At 51.5% G+C, this 20826-nt stretch overlaps 1 protein-coding gene and 1 long non-coding RNA gene across 4 annotated transcripts in view; one reads left to right on the forward strand and one right to left on the reverse strand.

The window, feature by feature from the left end:
• RGS9 (regulator of G protein signaling 9) overlaps nt 1–19666 on the forward strand; it is a 68593-nt gene extending 48927 nt beyond the window's left edge. For 2 of the 3 annotated variants that reach the window (XM_072781055.1, XM_072781056.1), the window contains exons 14-19: nt 260–347; nt 2626–2764; nt 5684–5769; nt 7972–8089; nt 17050–17525; nt 19215–19666. In XM_072781055.1, the coding sequence (XP_072637156.1) occupies nt 260–347; nt 2626–2764; nt 5684–5769; nt 7972–8089; nt 17050–17525; nt 19215–19365 (1058 nt within the window). In that variant the 3' untranslated portion in view covers nt 19366–19666. Of the gene's footprint in view, nt 1–259; nt 348–2625; nt 2765–5683; nt 5770–7971; nt 8999–17049; nt 17526–19214 lie in introns of those variants that run through there. The other variant, XM_072781057.1, reaches the window with a different exon arrangement.
• Nucleotides 8958–14695, reverse strand: LOC140606935 (uncharacterized). Its single transcript, XR_012009147.1, has 3 exons — nt 13837–14695; nt 10721–10828; nt 8958–9302 (listed from the first exon to the last, which is right to left on the reverse strand). It is a non-coding gene; the product is annotated as an uncharacterized lncRNA (long non-coding RNA).
• Nucleotides 19667–20826: the final 1160 nt, after the last annotated feature.

Here is a 20826-nt window from a genome sequence, read left to right on the forward strand (position 1 = left end):
TTCAGAGACCACGTGCGGGGCAATGGCAGGTGAACAATGTTCTCCCAGGCTCTGGAAGCAAGACTCGGCTCCTCCTCTCAAGGGGTGTTTTGTCCAGACTCGCAGCGTGGCCTGGGCGTGTTCTGCAGAGGGGAGATGCTCCCTGGGGCATGGGGACTGAATCTGCCCCTGCTGACCCATCTCTCTTCTTTCCTCTTTTCTTCTCCCACCTTGGTTCCTGCCTGGCTTTTGTCTGCGTGGACCCCTGCTCCCCGTGCAGGAGAGAATCTGGGATTCTGGGAAGCCTGTGAAGATCTGAAGTACGGAGATCAGTCCAAGGTCAAGGAGAAAGCAGAGGAGATTTACAAGTGAGGACTAGCCAGATTGTTGGGAGAGCCTCCCTGCGCCCCCCCCTCCCCGCCCCGCTGGCCACCCATCACCTCGGGTGGAAGGGGAGGGACCACATTCCTGGTGTGGGCTCAGGCTCTGCAGCTGCCAGTGCTATAGATAGATGCATCCCCACTGAGGCTTGGGGCTTCCTTGGGAGAAAGGCTGGGGAGGTGCGTGGCGTCCCTGCCCCGTTCCCAGGGGAATGTGCTCAGGAGTTAGAGCAAGCTGCCCAGAGTCATAATGCACTGCTTTGTTTTTGACTAAATCCCCTTAGATGTCCTGGGAGGGGTGTGTATGCGCGTGTGTGCGGGTTTGAGAGAGAGGAGAGAGACAACAGGTGGAAGAGGAAAGCCTCCTATCCTCAGCCAGCTTGGAGAAGTGAAGACCATGAGGTCAGGGAATGTCCCCAAGTCTCTGGGATGGGGCCCCCAGCTTGGAGTACAAATGTGGGCTCATCTCTTCTTTTGCATGTAATGGCTCTGGGCCCTGCTAGCTCAGCACAGCAGTGAGTCTGTTCTGCTCCAGGCCTGCTTCTCCCCAAAATTGCCCTCCATGTTACCCAAGAACCCAGGGTTCTAGTTCAGAGGGCCAGGCCCGCCTCTTCTGGAGAGGAAGAGGAGGTGGGCCGAGACCTGGGCCTGCTGAGCTGCAGAGCTGTTGAGATGTGCGCCCACCCCCCCGCGGCCCCCCCCTCCGGCTGAGCTGGGCGGGCCTCTCTGCCAGTCCTTCTCTCTGCCTTGGTCGTAGTGGACACCAGCCTTGGGCTCTGAGTGCCCAGCATGTTCAGTTCATATACACGTAGCAGTGGTTTTCAGAGCCTAAGCGGTGTGCCAGGCTGTGTGCTGGGCTGGGACCGGCCCCCGCCGGCCACCAGACTGTAGCTTCAGTTGGGGCAGCAGGCCAGATGGCCCCTCCGCCCTGAGTACTTGTCCCTTTGGATGTCTGGTGTCCTTCCGACAGGCTCAGAATGGGCTACTGCAACTTCCCGAAAGGTTCCTCATATTTGGGGGCATCTTGCACTTTCTCAGAAATGTCCCCACCTCCTCCCACAGGGGGGACTGTGCACATGGAGAGAAGAGGGAGTGCGGGTGGGATTCTCCTTCCAGGAAGGTCCCCTGATGTCCTTGCTCAGAACAGTGGCACCTGACCGACTCACACCCCACGACACACAACTCCTAACTCCAAAAATCAGCTGTAAAAAACCTTGCTGCCTCCACCTAACAGCTAGCTTCCTTTTTCCCTAGGCTCCTCTATTACAGTGTCTTAGTCTAAATTCCAAAATTTTGATCTCTAGCTTCAGGGTGTGGCAAAACATTCATGGATTTCTAACTCTGAAACAAGTCAAAACTGGAAATGCTGGAGAGCCAGGTGGCTGAGTTTGGGTTCTCGTTGGGGCCATCCGCCCTCTGCTGGGACTGTGGCTGCCTCCTGACTCAGCATAGGAGATCCTTTCCCTTTCCCTTTCCCTTTCCCTTTCCCTTTCCCTTTCCCTTTCCCTTTCCCTTTCCCTTTCCCTTTCCCTTTCCCTTTTCTTTCTTAAGATTTTATTTATTTATTCGTGAGACACACAGAGAGAGGCAGAGACATAGGCAGAGAGAGAGAAGCAGGCTTCATGCAGGGAGCCTGATGTGGGACTCGATCCCAGGACCGTGGGATCATGACCTGAGCTGAAGGAAGACGCTCAGTCACTGAGCCACCCAGGTGTCCCGAGATTCATTTTTAAATACATCTAGAGAGCCTGGCTGGCTCAGCGGAGCATCGGACTCTTGGTCTCAGGGCAGTGAGCTTGAGCCCCATGTTGGGTGTAGAGATGACTTGAAAAAAGGATTTTAAATACTTCTAGACTGGGCCAAAGGAGAGCAGAGGCCCTGGAACCCCTGTTTGGGGAAGTCTCGGCCTGGTTCTAGGTGGGCCCCAAGTCAATAAGGCAAAAGGCATTAAATAGGAAATTGGATTCTGTCTTCCAGTGGCTGGCCTTGCTGCACCAACTGTTTGCTCTCCTAGGGGTTGGGAACACTGAAGTTAAATACGCACCTGCTGAATACTGGTGTTGACATTTTCTTGCTTCTAAGAAATGTCCCTTGACAACCTGTTGAGACTCTTTACTGTCCCCTTAAGAAGGACTGCTGTCATTCCCAGTGACCTGCTTCATTCTGGGTGACCCGAGTCATGTCGATCCTTCCCTCCCAAGCAGCTGTAAACTTTCATTAGCTGACTTGGTTGAGCTACTGGCTAACATATTCCTCCCTGCTCCAGGCTCTTCTTGGCCCCAGGGGCGAGACGGTGGATAAACATAGATGGCAAAACCATGGACATCACAGTCAAGGGGCTGAGGCATCCCCACCGCTACGTGCTAGATGCCGCGCAAACCCACATCTACATGCTCATGAAGAAGGTAGGTGGGGTCTGTGCGGATGGCGATCTGGGGCCAGGATGCCCTTCCCTTCTCAGGTACCTGGAAAAGTCTTTACCTATGGGAGCAAAGGGAGATGCTGTGTGGCTTCTGCTCTGCTGGTGTTGGGGTACAGTGTTGTCAACAGTCTCTTCCACCCATCCACTGGCCCGGAACCTCCCCGAGGCTGCAGTCTTGGTGGCTGGGTGGGAATGGGGGGACACTTACAGATGCTATGTGCATCCTTCTGGGCTGTCACTCTGCGGTAATGGTACAGGCATTCATGCCCTGGTGATGAGAGTGTTGCCACAATAGCTGTTATTTAGTGGGGGCTTGGGAGGTGCTGTCACAGTGCAAAGCATGGAACTTTGTATCAAGGACAACCCATGGGGCAGGACTTGCTTCTCCAAGGCCTAGATAATCCAGGGTCTCCTCAGAGGTGAAGTCAAGAGCCAAACTGTGTCCGCCTGCATCCGAAGGCACCTCTTAGTCTCTAGCATAGAATGGTGGCAGTTCTGGAGGCCCTGACCCTAAGCAAGTATCACAGGTTGGGGGTGGGGAGGAGTTTAGTATCTGAAAGAGACTGATTTGGTGTGATGATGGTAAAACCCTGTGGGAATTCAGGTGGCCTTCCTGGGTTATTTTTTTTAAGATTTTATTTATTTATTCATGAGAGACACACAGAGAGGCAGAGACACAGGGAGAGGGAGAAGCAGGCTCCCTGCAGGGAGCCCCATGTGGGACTTGATCCCAGGACCTGCGATCATGCCCTGAGCTGAAGGCAGACCCTCAACTGTTGAGCCATGCAGGCATCCTGCCTTCCTGGGTTATTAATGAAAAGTGAACATGGTGGGAATTTTTAGGAAACTGTTAAAAAAAAAAAAAAAGAACCTGAGACACATATTAGTCACTTTCTTAAGAAATTAGAATTTGGGGCTTGGTGTTGGCCTAAGAGAGGTTTGTTTCTTACTTGATGTCATAAGAAGACTTTCTTCAGAGGTACCTGGATGGCTCAGTCTATTGGGCAGCTGACTCTTGATTTTGGGTCAGGTCATGACCTTAGGGAAGTGGGAACGAGCCCCCCATCGGGCTCCTTGCTCAGTGGGGCGTCTGCTTGAGATTCTTTCTCCCTGCTTACATGCATACACATACACTCTCTCTCATAAATAAATAAGTCTTAAAAAAATAAGACTTTCTTCACTTGCTTTAACTTCACATTACTGCAGTTATTCTTATGGCAAAGTATCTCTAGAAACTTTCATTTAAAAAAAAAGAAACCTTCATTTATTTATATGATGGTGGTTTGTTTGAGTGGCAAATTTTTATTAGCTTCCCTTAATTATATTTCTTTTTTTTAGTCTTTTATGTATATTGTGTTATAAAGAGATATTTTTACTTTGCTTTTCTTTTTTGAAGATTTTATTTATTTGAGAGAGAGAGAGAGAGAGAACGTGAGCTGGGGGAGGGGTAGAGGAGGAAGAGGGAGAAGCAGATTCCTCACTATGGAGGGAGCCCAACACGGGGCTCCATCCCAGGACCCCAAGATCACAACGTGAGCCAAGGGCAGATGCCTAACCTACTGAGCCACCCAGGCACCCCTTCTTTGCTTCTAAAATATGTAATAGTTTAGAATTTTCATGAAGGTGAACCACTTTTCTCCACTTATTTTCCATCAGTGGGGTTTATCTGTTTAGCTTACAAGAAGACTCTCACTTCCTTAATAATGGTCTTCCTTTGGGTATTTTGACATACATTTTGATTCTTAAAAATGTGGTTTTATACAGCCTTTTTCAGAGACACCCATGGAAGCCAGATTCTAGCCAGAGCAAAACGGAGTCATGCATAACTTAAGAACAACACATACACTTAGTGGACTGTGTGTCCCTATTGGCTGTGTCCTATGGCAATAAACTCAACATGACGCGGTGATCTATAATCTCCACTCCCAGACTCTTTCCTGGTCCTCATAACTTTTACTGCTACCACTTAGTCTTTAAAATGGTACCGTTTGGGATCCCTGGGTGGCACAGTGGTTTGGCGCCTGCCTTTGGCCCAGGGCGCGATCCTGGAGACCCGGGATCGAATCCCACGTCGGGCTCCCGGTGCATGGAGCCTGCTTCTCCCTCTGCCTGTGTCTCTGCTTCTCTCTCTCTCTGTGACTATCATAAATAAATAAAAATTTAAAAAAAAATTTTAAAAAAATGGTATCGTTTTGATAAATTTGAAAAACTCAGTCCCTGGATTATTGCTGTGGGCCTCATCCCATGTTTGTTATAACGAGAGTTTTGAGTTGGTTTGGAAGTGACAAGCATTCATGAAGTGACTTCTCTGATTCTGCCAACGTCCAGGAAATAGCCATACAAGAGAAATCAGACTCTTGGTCTTTTAAAAAAATTATTTTTATTATTTTCTTGCTTTTATATCCAAATTCAGGGCAGAAGGGGGTGTTTGTGGGCTTCGAAGTGGGCTCCATGCTCATGGCTGCTTATTTTCCTTGGAAGGAGATACTGGGTGGGAGAGGTAAGGTACAGGTGGCCTGTCATCTCACGCTTGCCTCCCAGAAGGTGGATGTTAGCACAGGGCGTTACAGACCACAGTGCAGCCAAAGTGTGTCAGAATCGGCGGGAGGCTTGTTTTAAGACTCCAATGGCCCCATCCTTGGGATTTCTGATTTCATAGGATCGGGTGGGCCCAAAGATATGTGCTTCTAGCAAGTTGCCGGGTACAATTGATGCCGCTGGTCCGGGGACCACACTTGAGGACCGTTGCTTTAGACACACGTCTGAATGCCTTTCACACAGGATGCAGATTCCCTTAACTTTGTCATCTCACTGCCCGGGGAGGGCTTGGAAACAGCAAGCATATTCGTTTGATTTGACACTTCCCCTCTCTTAATTACTGTTTTTCTCTTGTTCCCCCTAGGATTCTTATGCTCGCTATTTAAAATCTCCGATCTATAAAGAAATGCTGGCGAAAGCTATTGAACCTCAGGGAACCACCAAAAGAAGGCAAGTAGAGTGGTCTCTAATTGCTGGTTGCCTGCTGTTTTGTTTACAGGGAAGTGAGGGTCTTTTTCAGCCAAATGGCCGTGATTGAGATATTTGCTTGATGAAAATATTGGGGACTGGGAAGGATTTCTTAAGGGTATGATTGCCTTGTTGGCTTCAGAATGCCCTGAAATCATTCTAGCAAGATTTCCTTAGTAATTAACTCCAGTAAATTTGGTTTCCCTGACACTGGTTCGAGAAAGTTCTGATTATCAGACCCATCATTGCCCTTGCACAAATGGAAGCCTCTCATCGGTTTGTTAATTGCTACGCTTGCCCACCTTGAAACTAATTTGTGGGAATTAAGTTAGCCATGTCCTCGGATCCTTGGAAAGTCCCAAGACCTTAGAGAACATAGCCGACTACACCCCCAGAAAAACAGCAGACTAATGGGGGAAATGAACAGGGGCATTCTAAGCATCCTTGTTGACGCCAGGGCCCCCCTTTTTGTGAATCCCCTGTTAACTGGTTCGTGTGCATCTTCCCCATTGGAGAGGTGGGTCATCCCGTCTAGCAGAACCCGTGGGCAAAGGATAAAATGTTCCGAGGGGCAGTTTGAACTCATTCTGGGGAGGGGGAAGGGCGAGAAAACTCTGTAGGGACTGAAGATTCAAAAGAGGAGCCTAGTGACAGCTTGAACAAAGACACGGGACTTTGGCAGAGGCTTTCCCAGAGCCAGCGCGTGGCCTGTCCCCCCATGGTTGGTAAATGTTCCCCTGTTTGCCGGCTCAGCCCACGCTGGGCTCTTTTCCAGCGACTCCAACTCAATTCAAAAGAGGGGTGGTTGGACCGGAGCCTTTATCAAAGGAGCTTAGAAAAAACAACCCAACTTGGTTTCATTCTTGAGGATAATGGCCCTGTTATAAAAAGGAGAGAAAGGAAGTCTCTGTGGTGCTATTCTTCTAGGTTTACAGGGAAGGAAGGGAGTTCAGTGTCCCTGGGGGCTTGAAAGCTTCTCCTTTGAGCCACAGAAGGGAGTATAATCTCTCCAGAAGTTCTGCCAGAAAGTAGTGGGGAAGGGAGGACAATCTCGTATTTCTCTCTCCAGATATTTTGTAAGTTGGGGCAGACCTGATAAATCAGCTGGGATCTTTTCTGGAGCACCCCGAGGTGGGACGGGGGCTTGGGTGCTGGGGTGGCATGAGGGCCTCGGTGCACCACTGGCTTGGGAGTGGGGACTTGTGGGTGTGGTGGTGTCCCTGTGAGTGAGAATACCTGTGTGAAGGCTCCTGTACCGAGGGAAGCTCAGCCTGTACATATGTGGGGGTTGCGGTGGGTGTGAGTTTGTCCCATGGCTCTTGAGCGTCAGACGACGTATGAAACTTAATTTCTCTGGAACCAGTTAAATCGAGCTCCATGCTTCCCCTTGGCAGGGCTGGTGGGAGACCCAAGTTCAGGCCTGACTTACTGGTAGGAGAGCCCTCATCTTCTTCCCTAGGGCAGATACAAGAATCCTCTGGGCCTTTGTAGTCCAGAGATTTGGGGAGGTCTTGGGTTTTAAGTCCGCCCTTGCTGCTGAAATGCTTGTTTTCCAGGCATTGCAGCTCCCCATTACCTTCATCACTCAGACACCCAGAACTTTCACCTGGTCCCCAAGACAATGGTAGACAGAGTTGGGTCCCCGGAACCCATGCTTGACTTCTTTTGAGGTCTTGACTCATCCAGCGCACGCACAGTACCACCAGCCCACCGACCCTCTCCAGGCCTCTTCCCCCTTGCTTTGCTGGCCCAGCCTCTCCCTCTTGGGAGCCCAGCTCTTTTCTTCCTTCCCAGATCCCTGGCTTTTGAAAACAAATGCTCCAACTGCTCCCTGAGGCCAGAACCCTTGGAGCCCCCTTCTTTCAGGAAGAGCCCACTGGGAAGTTCAGCTGACACATTGATTTCTAACCCTTGTAGAAGGCAGGTTATCACCGCCACAGCAGCCCTCCTTGTGCCTAGTGTAAAATCCAAGGGCAGCCGGTACTCATCTGGTCCGTCCAACAATGGGGGAGAAAGAGCTAAGGTGGAACATGACTCTGAGGGCCCCCCTTGGGGCTCACCAGGAAAATGAGGAAAAAGCCCAGATTCTGGTCCTGCAGCTCCGTCTCCCATCAGGTGGTACAGAGGCCCTGCTGGGTGGGCCACTTGCCTTTCCACCAACCGCCACCCTGTCCTTCCTTCTAGCTCCGGCCTCCCATTTATGCGGCGCCACCTGCGTTCCAGCCCGAGCCCCGTCATCCTGAGGCAGCTGGAAGAAGAAGCCAAGGCTCGAGAAGCAGCCAACACAGTGGATATCACCCAGGTCATGAGCAAGCTGGACCGTAGGAGCCAACTCAAAAGAGAGCTACCTCCTAAATAGATCTGTGATCTTGTGGGGGGTGGGGTGGGGGATGGTGTGAGCAAAGAAAGGCAGGATCAGAGCCTAGAGAATGCTGTTCCCCATTAGTGAGGTAGTGGGGCAGCCAGGTTCATCCCATACTCCCCCGACCTCCTTCATGGTGGACTTCCTAATGCCAGGGCAACTAGAGCTAGGCCCCCCAACCCCCCAGCTCCAGTTCACCAAGGGCCAGGATTGCCAGCGGTGGGGTGAGGTCACCTGTCTCACTTGCTGAGGGGGTTCTTGCAGCGGGAGCATAGAGAAAACAGGATGCTTCATGAGCCACCATTTGCTTTGGAAAATGAAGGAGGAGGCCCCTCTACTCCCACAAGGCATAGTGTTTTTTCAGGTACATCGTTTCAGATAGCTTAATGAACCTCCTCACCCCATCTCCCCAATTTAGACTCTGCTTCTAAAGGAGTCTGAGATCCCTCCCAGGGACTAGCTGCAGGGTCCCCAGGACTCCCCTCCTATACCTTCCTGGAAAGGCCCTGCTAAGACATCCCTGGTGAGCTTGCTCTTGGTCACAGTTAGGGAGGGTTGGTGAGCTCTCTCCTTCCTTTTTTTCTACCCGTCCCCTGATACCTACCAGGGGAATATGTAGCTGGTAGGGATGAAGGACTCAGGCTAGAAGCCTCCAGAACAGTCAAGGGGAAACAGCTTTCTGAGGAGCTTCATTGTGGGTAAAGGAAAGGTGCTAGTATCTTCATTCGTGGGAAGAGAGATGGTAAATACCTGGATGTTTTCAAGATGAATTAGGGTCAAAGATAATACTCCTTGGGATATTTTCTTTCTTTCTTTTATTTTTCATTAAAGATTTTATTCATTTGTTCATGAGAGACACAGAGAGAGAGGCAGAGACACAGTCAGAGGGAGAAGCAGGCTCCCCACAGGGAGCCCAATGTGGGACTCGATCCCAAGACCCCGGGATCATGCCCTGAGCCAAAGGCAGATGCTCAACCACTGAGCCACCCAGGTGTCCTTCTTTTGGATATTTTCTAGATGCTGGTGCTTCCGTCCTGTGTAGCTCTAGACTAGGTCAGTCCTTGGTCAGGGTGGAAGGGGAGAACAGATCAAACTCTGACCTCAGGAGGAATACAAGGTAATTCTTGAAGTTAGTTAGCCTCACCTCATACACCTGTGTAAGAACATAAAGGAGATAGAGTAAGTCAGTGAGCCAGGAACCGACATAGCACAGCAAAAAGACTCATATGACACATTTTACTGAGTATCTATTATGTGCCAGGCATTGGTGACTACAGTGGGCATGGTCTCCATCTCATAGAGCTTATAGTCTAGGACTGACAAAAAATAATGAAGCCGACTGTATCACTACCTTTGCTGACAACCACAAAACTAGAGCGGCATCCAGTAGTCAGGGTCTGTTGCTCATAGGTTTAGAGTCATCTGTGCGGCTCTGTTGATCTTGGAGCTCATTCCCATCCCTGGAGGAATGGTCTGTGGTAGCCTAAGCTGGGATGAGTGGAATGATTCTTCTCTACTTCTCATGTCTCTTGTCCTCTGACAGCCTGGCCTCAACATGATCTGGCATGATCGATGCTGATGGTGGAATTGCAAGGGAGTGAGTGGAAATGCATAGAGTCTTGAGGTGTAGGCTTAGAATTGGTGCACAGTCTTCCACCTCATGTTCTTGGCCAAATCAAGTTACAAAGCCAGCCTAGAACCAAGGGGTGAGGAAGTAGACTCTAGGGAGAGTCTTTAGGGAGATAAATTGTAAAGTCTTGTTGCAAAAGACGTGAAGACAGGAAGGATGAAGAATTGAAGCCATCATTGCAATCAACAACAACACACTTATGTGGTCAAACCTGTACAAGGTGTTATAAAGGAAATGGATACGATGCTGTGATAGGAAAAAGGAGGGTTGTGTACACTAAGATGGCCTCTCCAAGGTGGTAACATATAAGAGGGTGAGAAAAAAATGGGCCATAGGAAGCATGTGGGCAGGCAGGGAGAACTTTCCAGGCAGAGGGGACTGTCTGCATGTGTAAAGGCCCATTGTGGGGAAGCAGCTTGGAGTGAATGCAAAGCTAGGCAAAGGGAGCCTCATGGGCAAAGGAGGCATGGCACAGCGTGAGCTTAGAGAGGTGGGCAAGACCAGGTCATTGGGGACTTTTTAGGTCATCACAAGGAGTTTGTGGCTCTTGGTTTTATGTTAGCAAAATGATCCCATTATTCTCTCCATTTTCCCCAGTCGTAGACTAGTTTACACTCTGGAAGAGCAATCAGAGGTATGCTTTGGTCATCTCTCTTTTGAAGAATGTTGGAGTCTTTCAACTCAGGGAGGGCACCCCAAGCAGAAGTTTCTGGTAATGGCCATTGTGTACTGAGTGACGTGAGGCAGGGCCATGTCTCATCGCTTGGAGCCTAACACCTGAGGTAGTGAGTTCTGCAGAAGCGTATATCACGTGAAGGAAGGAAGGAAGGAAGGAAGGGAGGGAGGGAGGGAGGGAGGGAGGGAGGGAAAGGAAAGGAAAGAGCCCTGGATTTGGAGAAGGCTAGTGGTAGGTGGCCTGTGGTCTTCACCAAGTCACTTACTGTCTCTGCTTCCTGATTCATGAAGTGAGGGGTTGAGACCGGATCCATACTTCTTGAAACAGACTTTGTGAATTCCAGGAGGGTACCGAGCCTGGGGCTTCCATTTTACTTGAAGATTTAAAATGAGATGAAACTTAGGTGATTTTAAATTTTCTTGCATTAAAATAATCATGAATGTATTATGAATTAGAATGCAAAATGTACATGAATTTTTTAAGCTAAAAATTGAGACATCAAAGACATTTCGTGCTTGGCTGTGGCAGGTTTAGGCTTTGCCCTCAGACTCCTGGGAGAGTATGTTTACCAGGCTCTCCTGCTGTTTGTCCTACTTTACTGGGGAAGCTAGAGAAGCATGAAATCAGAAGTGCATATTCACTACCCTTTCTAGTTACCTCATAGGAGTGGAGAGCACATGCCCGGTGCAATAGTGGTGAGGATGGCGGGGTATCAAATGCATCGTGAATTCTTCAAGTTACAGACTGCATCAAGTTCATCTTTGACTCAACCATCTGCCATCGGCCTCCTCATGTGTGAGATGTGTCTGCTTGACAGGTCTCTCACCTTCCAGCAGATGACCAGGGGCACATAGGGACACCACACATATCAATGGAAACATTCCCAATGTCAGATACACAAGGATCCCACACTCTAATGAGAGGCACAAGCGTGTAAAGTTGGCTGTCGTGCTTGATGGGATAAATAAGTGTCAATAAGTATTGTGACACTACCCCTCTGAAGGAAGGTGGGAGATGAATGGCTTTAGTCCCGGAGAGTGACATTTATGTCCTCTGAGTGTTCTCTAAACACCTGCTCTGTGCTATGTCCTCTGAGTGTTCCCTAAACACCCAGTGAAGGGTGCCATGGCCGATACAAAAATGGACGAGAGGTTCTTCACCCTCAAGGGGCTGACAAGGGTGCGTGGGTGCAAAGATGCAAGGTGAGACAGAATGGGATGGAGGCTGGGGTGGTGTACAGCACATCAGAAGAGCACAGAGACGGGACAGGATCGTGAGGCCTGGAGGACGGAGGACGAATCCTCCAGAATCTCTCATGTTTGGCAGCAAAGGAGCCACAGGTCCCTACCCAGCTTTGAGGTTTCCTAAGTGTCCGCTGCTGGGCTCCAGCAGGTGGAGGCTGCTCCTGCTAGCTTGCTCTGTGTGGCACACGTAACAGGAGCCCCGCAAGGTCTGTTTGACTCTCAAAGATTCAAACAGTATCTTGGAATCTTTGAGAATCAAACAGTATTTTGAAAATAGTGTTTGTTGGGACAGCATTATTGCTCTATTTAATGATTATGGTATTCTCTGCTGTCTGTGTCCTTAGACACCATCGTAATTCCTTAATGCCAGGTTTTAAACTGCTTGAGTTTCTCTGTTTGTGGTGGGGTATAGATTATGCTAGAATATAAACTATGTGGTAAAGTACCAGGATTTACTCTGTAGAATTTCTTTTTCAAGCTTGACTTTTAGAGAGAGGACTGTTCTTTTTTTTTTTTTTAAGATTTTATTTATTTATTCATGAGAGACACACAGAGAGAGAGAGACAGTGTTAGACATAGGCAGAGGGAGAAGCAGGCTCCACGCAGGGAGCCCGATGTGGGACTCGATCCTGGGACTCCAGGATCATGCCCCGGGCTGAAGGCAGATGCTCAACTGCTGAGCCACCCAGGCGTCCTGAGAAAGGACTGTTCTTGTGAGGATTGTGATAGTATAAAGGCTAGGGACAATAGGTAGAGTACATTGGATAATGTCTGGCATATAATGGTTCAATAAATGCTAGCTACTATTATCAGTGTCATAACCATTATCACTGTCACCGTCCTCATCATCATCACCATCCTCTTCCTCATATCACTGTCATCACCATCACTATCAACATCATCATCACCACCACCACCACCACCACCACCATAACCATCGCTATCACCACCACTACCACCATCATCACCACCTTCATCATCATCATCACTGCCACCATCACTACCATAACCATCATCACCATTGTCATCATCATCACCATAACCATCATCACCACCACCATTACACCATCACCACCATCACCATCACCACCATTACCACCATAATCATCATCACCATCATCACCATCATCACCACCATCCCTAGCAGCATATGGTCTCAGAGTAAGCTTGGGCTTTCTGCATCTGTCAACATCGTCCCATACAGTGATTCATTATTCTTTGTTATTCTTTATTATTTAGGGCATTTCCTGAAGTGTGTTTACAACTTTGTTTCCCTAAACCATCTTACTTCTCTGCTCTCTCAGAGTCTTGCAGTGTGGCCCTCCGCACTCTCCAGAGACCAGGATATATTTGAAGGGAGGAGAGTGGGGCATTGGTGTCATATCTGCTGTCTATGAGAGGGCTGACCAGCAACCGTACAATGACTGGTCCATCCTCTGGTTCCAGCTTCATGGCTACAGTAAGGGGAAGGTCTTGTGTGAGGCTGTGCCAAACCAGATAGTAGGTAGGAGGAATGATGGGTTCACCCTTGTAGATTGTTCTCCATGGAGCCAGTTTGCTTATGGGCTTTTCGAGGCAATGGGGAAAGGGAAAGGAAGGAGGGACCATAGGGACCGCTGTGTACACTGCATGATGAACCTGAACGTGGCTCACAGGATGGGGGAGTCCAGGAGGCCACAAGGTCTCCTTCAAATTCTCAGCCAGTTTCTAGACAAAGTGAATCGCATCTCTTTGCACCACCTGCTTTGCACTCCATTGAAAGGCCTGTGATTGTGTTTTCATGTCACTGTGTACCCACTGCATTTCATGCTCCTCTCCCCGTTCTGTTCGCTCCTTGCATAATAAAACAGCAGCACAAGACCAAACGAACCAAGCTCTCAGAGCTTCACCGTGTCTCTGCGTGTCACATTTCTTTGCCATGTGCCTTGCATGCCACTGCTTCGCTGCCTCACACCAATGGTGGGCATGGCATGTGCTGGAGGGACTAGGTCTCTTTGGGAGGGGCCAGAGTCACGGAGGGATGGGGTAAAAGGTGTCCTGCTACAGGTATCCAGGGCCAATGGCGCTAATGGCTATTTGCCCAGAAGGGACCTTCCCGGACCAGGTAAGTCAAGCAGGACAGTCGCTACTTCCTTACCTGTCTTGTCATTCATCCTGGAAAAGAAGGTGCTGGAGGAGGTGAGGGGTGAGCAGAGGACACAGAATTGGGTGGGTGCGGGGGGCGGTAATGGAGAGGCCCGTCCTGTCATAAACTCTACCATCTTGGTCAAGTTGTCATCTCCACGAACCTCAGTTTTCTTATCCGTAAAGTGGGAGTGATCACGAGTTTATTACAGGTTCTGAGAAAGTAGGATTCATGGTTGGGTGTCCTCAGTCAATTTATTGAGGGAGGAGAGCCTTGATGCCACTCCATCTCTCTTAACAAAGCCTATTTCCTAGTTTTGTTGTTTCAGTCTACTGTGCAGGACCCCAGGTCCTATCTGAGCCCCGCAGGCAATGGGATGGCCATCAGGATCAGTTGACGAAGCAGGGGCTGTGGGGTTACCCACTCCTGGGATTGAATTCTCATCTAGTTGCTGTGTTAGCTGTCTATTGCTGTGTAACAAAGTAGCCCGGACACAGATGCTTGTTAGCTCACAGTTGGCCAGAGGAGGCTGGGCTGGGTCCTCTGCTCATGGTCTCACACTCAAGGTCATGCCAGGCTGCTGTGTTCCTATTGGGGGGCTCTTGGGAAGGGTCTGTTCCAAGCTCATTGAGGTTGATGGTGAGGTTCAGTGTCTCATTGTAAGGCTGAAGGCCCCAGTGTTTTTTTGCTGGCTTTTAGCTGACGGCTGTACTCAGCCCCTAGAAGCCGCCCTAGTCCCTCTCATGTGTCCCCCTTCCACTTTCAAAGCCAGTAACAGAGAATTTCTCCTTCGTTGAATTCCTGTCATGCCTCAGACCTCTCTGACGTCTGTCTCTGGCCTCTAGACTCAGATCTGAAGGGTTCGTGTGATGAGGTCAGGCTCACTCAGATAATCCTTTGTTAATGTCACCTATGCCATATCACGTAGCCTGACTTTGGAGTGACTGTCATGTGACGTTTATGGTCTGCACCCACACTGGAAGACAGGGACGGGAATGTAGGGACCACCTTAGCATCCTACATAGCACAGTCCCTGTTGGTTGTGAGAGCCTCGGGAGGGTGATGAACCCCTCTGGACCTCAATTTTCTGTTCTCTAAAATGAGGGCATTACAGACACATACATCTACTAGCACATCGTAGATGCTTCCTGTGTTATAGGGCCGGACTCTTTTCACCAAACCATCGTCTCCTGACCCCTTAATTAGAGCAAGCTTTTATCATTATTCTCTCTCTCTCTTTTTTAAGATGTTATTTATTTTAGGCAGAGATGAGAGAGTGAGCAGGGGAAGGGCAGAGGGAGAGGGAGAAGCAGACTCCCCACTGAGCGTGGAGTCCAACATGGGGCTCGATCCTAGGACCCTGAGATCATGACCTGAGCTGAAACCGGGAGTTGGATGCTCCACCGACTGCACCACCGACTGCGTCCTTCCCCTTTATGGTCATGCTTGTCTGTGTTATGCAGACTGTGTCCAAGGTGAAGACCCTCATCTCCATAGAAGGACAGTGTTAGAGGCATACTGTGGGGCTCCTCAAACTCATTGGGCAGATAACAAAACCGTGACCTTGGGTGTCTGTTAGAAGATGCCGTCCCTCAGTTGCAGTCCCTGAGTCCCCGTGGGTGGGTCTGACTGGGGCTGGGATCTGCACCTGCAGCAGACACCCGGGGTGATTGTGAGGTGGGCTGAGGTGCAGGCCGCCTTGGGACATGCAGCCCGAGAGCCCGGCTTCAAAGCCTGCCTCGCCGTCCCCAGTGGCCTGTCCTTGGGGCTCACTTTTTGAAGCATTAGTTTCCTCATCTATAAAATGGGGATAATGAGAGTTGGTCACCTTACCAAGTGGCTCTGGGAAGTAAATGCAGTGATCCAAGAAAAGTGCTCAGCCCAGAGCCTCTTATTTGCTGATTCTCACTACATATTAACAACGATGAGTCTGTCAACCCTGGGGCCCCAGGTCTGGGCCTTGGCTCTGGTTTGTTGGCCTGTGGCTGCCAGAGCAGAGGAACAGAATTAGCGGCTCCCAGCTGCTGTTTCAGGATGGGATTGAGCTTGAACTTCGGGGAGCTGGTGGGGGAGAATGGAGACCACCCCCGGTGCCCCGTGGCAAAGCCTTCAGTGGCCTCCTGGCCTTTCTTTTCCTCCAAAAGCTGTCTTTGGATGTGCCTGGCACACTCGGGGTGACCTGGAAATCAGGCCACACCCCAAGGAAACCAGCTGCCTCCAGCTCAGTGCCCTGAGCTGCCCTCCTTTGGCCCCAGGACGATGCCCAGGCCCCAGGGGCAGGCAGGCTTCCCTAAGCGGGGCATCTGTGGGGCTGTGCCAGTTCCGGAGAGGGTTTGTTGTTCCCTGAAGTCCTTTCTGGTTCTCTCTCAGAGACAGCGTTGGCCTAACTGTCCCAGAGGGTCCCCTTCCCCACCAGGACCAGCACATCCTGGCTAGACTTTGGTGTGGGCACAACAAACTGGGCCGATGGGCCCTTAGAGGCCCGTCTGTGGAGGGTAGAGAGGTGGCAGCAGAGAGCCTCCCTGCAAATTCCAATTTTAACTTTGTCGGCTCAGACAAAGCTCTCTCGGGCTTCCTCGCTGAACACCTGCCTGGTCTGGCACTCCGGCCCCTCTGCTCCTTGACTCTGGGGCCTCGGGAGCCGGGGAGGCTGAGATCCCCCCCACTCCACCGACGTGTCCTGGTTCCACACTCAGTCTTTCTGGCCCCCCTGCTTTGCTGTGGGAGGCGTGGAAAGTGCCAGAGCGTGGCCACCCCAAGTGTGGCCAGGTTGACAGGGGTCGGGGCCCAGGACAAGGTGGGCGGTCTCAAGCCAGCGGGGCCCCAGCCGGGGCTCCTCGTACCACCTCCACTGCTCCGTCACAGGGTTTAGATGCCTCCAGTCCCCAGGCTGGGAGCCCAGGATAGGGAAGGGATGGCGTGGGGGGTGGCGGGTGCTGAGCACAGTTCACTGGGGCAGGAGTTGAGGGGAACTGGAGGCCAGCCTGGCCACACCTGGTGCCCCAGGCCCCGAAGACAGTCTGCGATGCGGCCGCCCGACTCCGGGCACCGTGGCGGGGGTCAGGGACGGGCAGCCCCTGGGCAGGAGGCCTCGTGCGGCTGTGCCACCGCGGCGGGTGGCTCTGGGCGCCCTCCCCGGCCCCCCGCTCCGGGCATGGGGAGGAGCTGAGGGAGCAGGGCCCCCGGGCCCACGCCACTCACTCTGGCTCTCTTTCCTCCCTGCAGCCGGGCCAGCACACCGCGCCCAGCCCTCACCTGGCCGTGTACACCGGGACCTGCGTGCCCCCCTCTCCTTCCAGCCCCTTCTCCCCGTCCTGCCGCTCCCCGCGCAGGCCCTTCCCCTCACCCGGCCGCTTCATCCGCAGGCCCAGCAGCGCCATCTGCCCCTCGCCCATCCGGGTGGCCCTGGAGAGCTCGGAGCCCAAGGGGGAGGCCAGCGGGCCGGGGGCCTGCGCGGGGCCAGCCGACGCTGACTCCCGGGGGGCCTCGGCCGAGCGCCCCTGGCCCCGGCCCCAGCCCAAGGCCCCGGCCAAGGCCCGCGCGGCCCTGACCTTCGGCAGGCTGCTGAGACGGGGCTGCTTAGCTTCCCCCGTCTTTGCCAGGCTCTCGCCCAAGTGCCCCCCGGTGTCCCACGGGAAGGTGCAGCCCCTGGGGGATGTGGGCCAGCAGCTGCCACGACAGAAAGCCAGGAGAGTAGCGAAGTAAGAACCAGAAGGGACTGTGCTGTGTGCGCGTGTGTGGGTGTGTGCACGTGTATCTCCGTGCATGGTGCACATACCTGTGCAGTGTGCACATGTGCCTGGAGGTCTATGCACACTTGCCTGCGTGAGCACGCATATGTGTGCATACGCCTGTGTGTGCACATGTGTGCACATGTCTGTGGGGCGGTGTGTTTGCACATTTGCCTGTGTGTGAGCATGCATGCATGTACATATGCCTGGGTATTTGTGTATATGTTTGCACACTTCACTGTGTGTGAACGTGCACAGTGAAGTGCACATATGTCTGTGGGCATGTGAGTGTGCATGTGTATGCATGTATGTTTGTGGCGGGGACCAGGGCTGTGTGGCTTGAACATGGTCTGGAACTGGGGGCTGGTGGGTTGGGTAACAGGGATTCTAGCCTAGTAGACACTAAAACAAGCTGTAAGATAGTTTCTAGGAACTCAGCATTGCCCTCCCCTGCTTCCTGAGAAAGAAGAGGAACAGGTGTCTCTCTTTTTCATCCTGTTCCCCCTTCTGTTCAGCACACACCCTGCCCCATCCCCCAAACGTTACTCTAATGAATCCACCGCACTTCTAAAGGGCAAGAAAGGCCAGTGGCAGCCCTGGGAACCACAGGTGTGGGGGCTCCAGTCCCCTCCCCTGTCTGAGGTGCCCTCGCCTCACCCACCCTCCTCCTGCATGTACCTGCGGACTCCCAGAGGGGCTTGCTGGGATCCCTGGTTCTACAGTCACTCCTGTGAAAACCACAGTGCGTCTCTTCTGAGAGGTGGCCCCTCTCTGCTCCATTGTGGGTGGCGTTGCAAGCCTGATTTCTGAGAACCCCAAGTGCCCTGAGGCAGCTTACCGGATGCAGAAAACTCCCAGGGGTACTCCATAGCTCCTGGACCAGTGACAGAAAGGAAAGTTGTGGACAAGGCAAAACTGTGAATTAGGCCCCACCTATGATGGTTTGGGGAAGACAGTTGGGGGTATCCCGGCACCAATCAACATGCGCCTGTGTTTGGCCTTGGCTGGTGTTGGAGAAAGAAAGCTCCACGCAGAGGTCTCAGGTTGCCATGGATACCGGAGCATCCCTGGCCTCCTCTGCCTGGCCAGTGTGCTTGGGAGACAGCAGGAGGCAGAGGTTATTAGTTCTCTGTTGCCCACGTTGTCAGGAGGAGGAGGGGGGGCAGGAAGGCGGCCAAGGATTGAGGGTGAGCATGTCTATCGATTCTTCCCAACTAACCTTATTCAGGGAATGTTCTAGCTTTGCAGCCGCTGCCATGCCACACACACACACACACACACACACACACACACACACACACATGGGCTTGGGGCTTTTAACAGGTTCTTTGCTCAGGGGTACCACTTCATCAGAAGGCAGTCTAACTAGATTGAGGATTAAACTGCAGGCATGTCCTAATGGGACATCCCGAACTCATTAAAACCATAAAAAATTCAAGCCCCTCAAAAATGAAAATAAAACATCTTTCAAATCAGCCTCAATTCAGCAGAAAAATGTGAGTCCCTTTCTACCACCAATAAAAGAAATCCACCGAGCCATTTGCTGCACACAGAGTTTTTTTGGCAACTACACCTGCATGCCACTCTTCTCCAAGGATGTCAGGGTATGTTGAGGATTTGCTTTCCTTTTGAGCACTTGCTTTCCTTTTGTGCCTGAAGCTTTTTTCAGATCAAAATGGATGTGCCTACGCAGAGTGGGACCTGTCTGATGGACTCAGAGGACACCGGGACAGGAGAATCGGGTGACCAGGGCATAGAAAAGGAGGTCATCTGCCCCTGGGAGAGCCTGGCAGAGGGGAAAGCTAGCTGAGCCAGGGGCCGTGGACCAAGAAGACGCTTCCAGCAGACCCCGCCAGATGGGGCCATGGGCATGCTTGTTCTGGAACCAAAGTGCATTACGATCACCTTTGGGGGCCAGAGAGACAAGATGGGATGGATTATGGGGAAGTGTGTGCTGACTGGGGTCCCAATGGCCAATTCTTACCCTTCCTCCTCACCTTCCCTCCCTTGGGCAGAAGAAAGGCATGCGGACCAGAGGACTCTACTTGCTGCCTTAAAACCGATTAAAAAAAAAAAAAAAGGTTAACTTGTAAGAGTCTTTTGGATTGGAATGTTAGTGTGTGTCTGGTTTTATTAGTTAGTTATGAGCTATTATTTACGAATTAAACTCATTTCTTGTTTGGTTCTAGGGACAAAGGCACACTAAGTCACTTTCAAGAACTCCCTTCCTGTCTAAATTGGTTTGTGCATGTTACTTTTATCAACAGAGCACCCCAGAGTGTGGCATCATTCAGGAAGGGGGTTATGGGGAAAGGCGTCTTTCTAGAATGCCGGGTGTGTTCAGATCCACCAAGAAGTAGAAACAAGATGGGATTAGATGGGCAAGGGATATTTGGGGGGAAGGATAAAGAGTGGGAGCTGGAGCTGGAGGGGGTGAGGGCTGTCAGACCCTGTGCCAGGCTGGCCTCCGGGGAAGGGGCAGCGGGCAAGGGAGAGTCTCAGATGGCAGCACAGTTCCAGGAAAGTTTTGACCAAGCCACTAGGGTGTCCCTGAGGCAAAGTCACCATAGGAGGAGTTCCTATGTCTGGCAAGAATGGTTCTCCCTTAGCACCTCCACCATGCAAGGTCACTGGTTGGGACCCGGGGGGAAGCCTGGCCACCACATGGACACACTGGTGGCCATCAGTCCATATGCTCCCCGAAGCAGGAGATCTGAGCACGCATGTTCATGGCCGCTGCATGCAGTCTGGTAGGTACCTCTGGATGCATCCCCAGATGGGCCTTGGTACATCCCCGCCTCCTCTCCCATACTTCACCGAGCGAGTATTTATTGGGCCCTAATACGTGCCAGGCACTGTGCTAGGCCCTGGGGATGTAGCCGTGGATCAGACTCCTTGCCTCTTGGAATTCGTCTAGAGTGGTGCTTCTCAAGGAGGGGCAACTTTGACATGTTTTTGGGTGTCAGGACTGATGCGGGGAATGCTCCTGACATCCAGGGGGTAAACACCAGGGATGCTGCTAAAATTCTACAAAGCACAGGATAGTCCCCTACCCCGCCACAATGAAATGATCTCGTTCAAAATATCAAGTGCCACTGTTGAGAAGTTACAGGTTCTGCCCATGCTGCTGAGCATGTGCCCCTTGTCGTTGGTTTCTGCCCAAAGCCCTGGAGTGATTGCTACCTGCAGAGGTCCTGCTGGGGTTATAACTGGATGGAACAATGTGTTGAGATTAAGGGCCACGTGGTAAAAAACATTTTTTAAAAATTGC

The sequence above is a fragment of the Canis lupus genome, chromosome 16 (genome assembly GCF_048164855.1).
Source record: "Canis lupus baileyi chromosome 16, mCanLup2.hap1, whole genome shotgun sequence".
Lineage (NCBI taxonomy): Eukaryota > Metazoa > Chordata > Mammalia > Carnivora > Canidae > Canis > Canis lupus.